General features: G+C 40.2%; 1 protein-coding gene across 1 annotated transcript in view; it reads right to left on the reverse strand.

Moving 5' to 3' along the window:
• The window catches only part of LOC121961115 (calcium voltage-gated channel auxiliary subunit alpha2delta 1a), a 113,550-nt gene extending 108,815 nt beyond the window's left edge, over positions 1-4,735 (reverse strand). The window contains exon 1 of the mRNA XM_042510981.2: positions 4,340-4,735. Within this exon, the coding sequence (XP_042366915.1) occupies positions 4,340-4,419 (80 nt within the window). The 5' untranslated portion in view covers positions 4,420-4,735. The remainder of the gene's footprint in view (positions 1-4,339) is intronic.
• Positions 4,736-7,509: the final 2,774 nt, after the last annotated feature.

The following is a 7,509-nucleotide window of genomic DNA, read 5'->3' on the forward strand; positions in this document are numbered from 1 at the left end:
TAATCATTTAAAGTTTGTGTTTAGTGACATATTTTTCTGTGGTGTGACAATCTCATAAAATTTATTTTTGCTTTATCAGAAAGTTCACTGACAGCTGTCTGTATCTTGTCTGGACCTTGTGTGATCAGAATTCACACCTCAGAAACATACTGAATCTTGGTACATACAGTATGTATCTGTACACACACCCAGCTCAAAACTGCCTATGTTGCTGCCTCTGTTCAGATGAAGTGCCTCCTCACATTATGCCCACTGATCGCCAGAGACGAGGAGAACACGAGAAGCATGGCTCTTTAGCTGGTTGAGCATGAAATCAAGTTAGCCTTTAGAAAAATCACAAGCGAGAGTGGGAGAAATGGAGCAGAGGGTGACAGAGACAGTGGAAAAAAGGGAGGATGAAGACAAAATATGTCTGTTGACAGTGACTAAGACAAAAACCAGAGAGAAGCATATGATCAAGTCTTGGACTGGATGGTTGAATTCAGCACAAAGCGTTGGCACGTGATGGCACTAAAATTTGGACGTGCTTTGTGTTTTTGGGCTGTGAGGGCGTTAACAGTCAACATGCAGAATTCACGCAGAAAAATGTCCATAGAAAACAGATATATGGGATCAAGAAGGCCAAGCCGTCTGCAATTCCTTGCTGTCTCTTTCTCTCTCCATCTCTATCTTTTCTTTTCATCTCCCCTGATCGCTCAATGTGCTTGCTGGCGCCGAGATCTCTGGGGCACAAGTCTATGACATCAGACTTTGCATTTCAGATTCGATGATGTTAATCATCCGCCTTCGGGCAACGAAGAAAAGGAGAGAGAGACGAAGAACAGATACACAGAGAGCCGGACGGAAAGAAGATGGATGGGAGATGAGCAAGACGGAAAGGGAGAGCGATGAGGACGATAGTGAGAAGGAATGGAGGGAGGGCTGAGAGAAAGAGAGGGGACATGAAGATCTGAAGCAGACAGATGCTGGCATGTGAGGTTAGAGATGGAGCCCAGAGATACAGTCACACTTCAAGCCATGAGACAGGGAGGTGAGAAAAAAAGGAGGACGGAAAGAAAGGAAGACAATGGCAAAGTCAGTGTGCATGTGTTTTCAGTAATAAAACAAAACAAAACAATGAGCTTATCCAAATTTCTGTTTTCTAGTTTCTCTTCTAATTTCTCTCTGCTTCTCTGGGACTTTCACCGTAAGGGGTCAATGCGAAGCTTGTCACTCAAAATCACCATCACCACAAGAGCATACCAAGACTGGCTGCAGAAAAACACACGGACAGAGAATTTCAGATATTTTTTTGCTCCATAGCAAAAAAAATTGTCATTATTACTAATGGCCAAGAAGCAGATGTCAAAATCCAGCCTCCGTGAGATGACGGAGTGTTTTCTCCTTTGATTCTGGCATCATCTTCCAAACGAAGTTTGCCTAATTCAAACAGAAGAGCTCCTGCCAATCTTGTTGTGAATTTTAATATTGTTTTTCCGGCACAGATTGCCAGTTCCACTCACTAAGTCAACTGTGTCAGTGAAAGTGGGTCTGCAGCTCGCCAAGCTTGTGTGAATATCATGTACACAACCCACAGATCAATCCACTTAGTGCCCATGAAATATAGGGAGTGGGCAGGCCACTCTGCTAGTCTGACATCATTGTGCTCTGCCATTAGGCTGAGTGCCATCATGGCTCACCAACTCTCCGGGGGATCGGACTTGGGCTGCATTCAAAACCGAAACGCTGTAGCTCAGCCTCCGGTAGAACCATCTGGAATATCTTAAACCTGTTGATTAAGTGTGAGGTGCAGCACTGTAGCCTTAAACAAGCTCACACACCTACATATTTGTTTAATTTAGGAACGGTGGATATATCATCTGTTACATCTATTAATGCTGCGCTCCAAATATAGTGGTTGGGAGTCAGATTTAGACAGGGAGAGTGATATCTCAACCTTATCTCGAGTTTATAACCCAGCCTGCAGGTCAACGAGACAGTTTTCAGGTCATGGTTGGAAGGAAAAATACTGTGACAGTAAATAACAAAGCAAAGCAGAACTACTAACCTGTAAATAATAAGTACTTCTACATCCATATTTGGAGAAGGATTATGAAACACTTAAGAGATACTGAGTGCAAACAGATTACTGTAAACTAGCAAAAGAACAGACACCAGCAGGTTAGATCTTTATATCTCGCTTGAATTAAACTAACCTGCCCCCACAATCTCTGATGATACGGCTCCATTTCGTCCATATACTGTACGTAAGCTTTCAGAGAACATGCACAAATATGATGTTAATGAATGAGTTTGAACAGGAGGCTCTGTCCGTCTCCATATAGGGGTCCAAAATTTCACTCGAGATGAAAACAAACTTGTTAAGCAGAAAAGACATAGAACACTGGCACTCATTAGACTTTACTTAATTATTCTGGGCAAAAGTTGATATGAACATGTTTCAGCAAAAAAGCCATTCTGATTATGTATTTGTGAAGTCTTTTGAGTGCCAGTGATCTCTTTTCTGGTCTTTGCCTAAACTTTGCACCTTTGTTTACATTGTGTAAGATTTTTGGAGTGTTGCAGACTGCTGTTTTTTCTACAAACTTGCGCATAAATGAGCCCTTAAGAGCCCTGACAAACCAAGCTGAGGTTAGGCCATCTGTTAATGTCGGGCCTTCTGTAAGCATCTGTAACCCTAGTTTTTGCTGCCATTACCACTCCGCCCTTGTTTTCTATTTTTTTTTAGCCAGTTCGGTATGTTAGATCGACCTCGGAGATGGCAGAGCGCGCTGGAAATCACTCTGATTGGCAGTTCAGCTCAGTGCTCAAGAGGAGAAACAAAAGGGAGGAAAGAAAACAAATGCCTAAAGTGAAGGCGTGTGATCTAAACAGACTTTTTACATTAAGTATGTTCATATTTTTTAGCCACTGACTGCATTACTCCTGAATAATGTTTGTTCTTTCAGCATCAGGTTGTTTTGTTAATGTGCTAACTAGCTAACCAGCACCATGAATTTGTCTTGTCTGGGCTTTATACGGTTATGTTCACACAAAAGCAAAATTATCATTGCTGAATACTTGCCTCCGATTCACTTCCATTCGATACCAGCCAAGGGAAGTATAAAAACTTTGTGGCAAAGCAAATATGTATCTAGGCATCACATAAATTTCTCTTTGGTGAACTTTGACAAACCAAGTTGTACCTTGCACCAAATATCAAACAAGTATGCGTGGAGGAGACACTGACTGTGTTTGTGTCTAACAAGCTGATATAGTACAATATTGGCCATTAAAAATACAAACGTTAACAAGAGAGATGCTGGCTCGCAGTAAGATGGGAGACAGGCGTGGAACTGGGAAAATGAAAAATGTATTAATAATATCATATTTCACAGTATTTATACGAGAGCTAGTTGACATAAGCTGGCTTTCTGTGTATATCACATCAGTCACTGCCCACAGTCTGCACAAATACCTCCCCGGCAGAAGATAGTCAATCACCATGTGTGACCATTCTGCAAAAATACTAGTTTTTCAAGTAAAATCTGATGACAAATCTCACAAGTTGTCCACATGGTTTGCAAAGGGATTAGAAATGCTACTCTGAATCAACGATTACATCATATTCTATGATTAATCAAAAAAAAAAAAAAAACAGCAAAAAATCTATTCGCCAGAGGCCAAGGTAACTTCTTCAGATTGCTTGTCTTATTTGACCAACGGAAATGAAATCCAAAGATATTCAATTTACCATCACAGAGGACAGAAATAAAAATCCCACCAAAAATCTCCATTTCAGACACTGAATCCACTGAATGTTTTGGCAGTTTTGTTTCAAAACAGTTCAATTAACCATCAACTGCCCTGTACTGTAAAATCAACCTGATTTATCAAGAAAAAACACTCAGATCCCTCAGAAAAACTGTGGTCTAATGTGCCTGCATGTAGAGATGCTGCAGGAAAAGTTTGGAAACGCCACATTCAGACCTCAGTCCACCTCCCCGGAGTGATTCATTTGACAGCAAACCACATGTCTCACAGCTGCAAGCTGGCAACAAATGGACGGCAGCTTTGAATCTCATGTTTCACAGGGTAAAGTTGTATCCGAAGTAATGTGCGATCATCATCAGTTGGCAGAAGAGGAAACGCTTTCTGCTTCTGCTGAGACGCTACGAGGATAATGTTTCACCAACAGCAATTTAAACAGTTAAAAACGATTTTTCAATGCAACTTTTATCTTTCAGTGTAGCGCAGAAACGTCTCAGAAACAATTCTTGCCCGTGAAAAATAAAACTACCACACAGCATGTCACCCAAGACTTTGAAAAGCCAACAGGCTGTTATGAAGCTGTACTCACATCTGTGCTGTTGGGAATTGTCCGGTCGACACAGACGAAACGGTTGACAGGAGTAGAAGTAGGCAGACTGAGTAATCCATATCTTTGTTTTAATTCCCCCGTCACCAGGATCCAGGCAGGAAGAAGATGCACGAAAAAGGGGGGCTTTCACAAATCCACAACACCGTGCGCACTTCTCAACCAAACGCCTTACACCGCCATCGGTGCGCGTTTGGAAACAAATCTCATCTGGTATCTGTGTCCCTCCCTCCCCCCAGCAGCGGTGGAGTTGAGGAGTGTGCTTTTTTTGGTTCAGCAGTGCACGCGCGTTTGTGTGTGTTTGTGTGTGACTGTTAGCTGAGTGTCTCAAACTGCGATAGGCTATTAGAGTGGATCTACGGCGTGTGTCAAAAAAGAAAAAGAGAAAAGGGGAGGGCGCATTTAGATGTTCAGCTCGGCCGGCAGAGTGGTGCCCCTCCGCACACTGCAAAAAAAGACAAAAAAAAACATGATCAGCGTCGTTTAACAACGAGGTTTATTAGTGTTGGACACGCGGGAAAGTGTACTTAAGTGGGTAAAATATAATGCGTTTCAATATGTTTTTGAATTTTTGTGGCTTAGGAGACACATATACCATGATATATTCTGCTTTATTTCACCAAAGATGTTAACTTTTTTTGTCCTGTGAAAATTCTAAAGTAAGAAAAACTGAAACAATATGAATCCACTGGTCGAATTTTGCTTCAAATCAAAAAATAAAAATTACACTAGATGATAAACCATGTAAACTTCTGAAATGTGGATGACTATTATTGACATTTTTTACAGTGTACGGATTTTTTGTGTTTGTGTTTCTGCTGACGCACAAATAGGTTTCCGGGCCCACCACGCGCAGCAGCAATTACGCGTGATTTTCTCGGCTTATCAAGCACCGGGCACTTGGCACAAACACCTCGCCACCATGCAGCCACCTTCCTGCCCACCGCCTATACTTGTCATTTCGACTAATGGGCAAGTCTCCCTTTTTTATCAGCCTTAAAATGGCATCTAGCTGATGATAATCAGAGGAAACAACAACTTATATAAAGAAGAATTATAGTTTCTTTGGTTAGAATACATTTTCTATTTGACTATAGCCTACAAAACTCTAACTCTTTTTTTATATTTATTAGTTTTTTAAAACTTAGTAGAAGATGGACAGTGCTGCACATATCAATTCTGGCATGATAGCCATGGGCAGATAGTGAGACAATGGGCCCCTGGGCATCACCTCTTCTATATAATAATGAAAATAACTTACTTTATTTAGCTCATTTAAAAAGAAGTTCCAAAGTGCTTTATAAAACAACAACAATAAATTTAAGAAAACATGTTCAAGGTATAAAATAGGATGAAATTCTGTCAAAATTAACCATTAATATGACCAGCCAAACACTAAAAGTGAGTTTTATGAAGACATTTAAAAGAGGTATTTGAGTTTGTCTGCATGAGATTGTCAGACTTTGTGGTCTCAAGGCTGATGTTCTGTTGCCAGTAGGTGGCACAGTGAGTATGACAGGTAATTGACATGCTGATATCTTCAGGTCTGTAGCATGATCACACCTGTAAAATTTGGGGCCAGTCGGTTGATGCAATGTGAAGTTACAACAACATCCTTTTTGGCGTTCATACTGCATTGCCATAGCAATGGCGTTGAAGGAAAACCTATTATCTTCACAACTAGGCACTATTACGACTAGTGAATATTGTTATACAGATGTATTCAGGGAGCACCCTCATCAAACATATGAAGTTCCAGGAAGATTATAACCAATTCCCCGTTTTACGGGGAAACATGAAAACTCTGCACCAATGGAAAACCGTAAAGGTTTTGCATGGACCTTTTATAACTTTTCATCACAAAGGTGTTAAGATCAGACACACCAAATTTACCACCAAATTTACAGTTCATGCTCGGGCCCTAATCAAACTCTGGTCTTGACCAAAGTTGTTTACCCACCAAAATCAGACTGAAAATGGTGGCGTGGAATGGATGTGGAGAGAGAAAATAAAAAGGCAGAAGCCATCTGGAGTGGATTACAAAAACGAGAGGAAGACTTTTTGAGAACTTTTTTGGGCCCTCAACCTGAGACTACTTTCCAAATTGGATTCAGCGAAACATCTTAAGAAAAACTCACAATTTCAATCTAATAAATGTCCTCTGTTTTATTATGTATATTATTATAACCCTTCATTTAATTTGCGGCAGTGCTGCGCATCCGTTTATGCAGAAATGTGATAATAAATTCCGCCTGCTCCAAGGGATGTGGAAAATTTAATATGAAGTGACATTCTACTTTTGCTGGGACAATCAGCAAGGTAAATACCAGAAGAATATACTGTACTTTCTAATGAGTTTCTCTCCAAAGCCCCTTGTCAGACACAAAACTAATCTCTGACTAATTTCCTCAGAGCTCCTCGCTTATTATGGGACCCCAAAGTTATTATTTCTGATCTTATTCTTCTTGTCTGCATGTTTGTGTGGAGTTGGAGTGTGTATGAGTTCAATGTGTTTGCCATTGAGGGTCAACACAGACAAACAAGGCTGCTTACCTGCTGTTATATGAATCGCACAAATAGATTTACTGTGCAAATAGCAGACCATGTCCCCCTACTCAGGTTTCACTATAACTAATAAAAAAGCTTCTCCACTGGGACCTCTTGCCAGGCAGGGCTTGGAGGTGGGGGAGAGGAGTGTATTTGCAGAGAAACAGTGAGGAGGCATGGCAGGTTAACCATTTGAAACCTGGGTAAAATGGTTTAACTTCTTTTGAAAACATAAGTAGAAGGCAATAAGCAACTTCACAAGACAGGACTCTAATTTTGCGAAAGAAAAAAGTTACAAGAAAATCATCTGAAAATAAGCATAAAAAACAAAAACAAAAAAATTACCTGGAAGAAAGTGCAGAAAAGTAAAGAAAAAAATACATACATATTATGTATATTTTATAAGTTTGGGGTTTTTTTTTTACAATTATGATAAATATAGTTTTCTGGACATTTTTAAAAAGAATTTTCAGACCAATTGTCACCACTTACTAATTTCTTGATATATGTGGGGTATTTCTTCCCAATGAGGTCATTGCCTTTCTTCCCATGTCCAGTTTTCAAATAAATGAAACCAATTTGCTTACATTTCAAAGGGGTAAATG

Source organism: Plectropomus leopardus, chromosome 22 (assembly GCF_026936395.1).
Source record: "Plectropomus leopardus strain MGB_pleo_1.0 chromosome 22, ASM2693639v1, whole genome shotgun sequence".
Classification (NCBI taxonomy): domain Eukaryota; kingdom Metazoa; phylum Chordata; class Actinopteri; order Perciformes; family Serranidae; genus Plectropomus; species Plectropomus leopardus.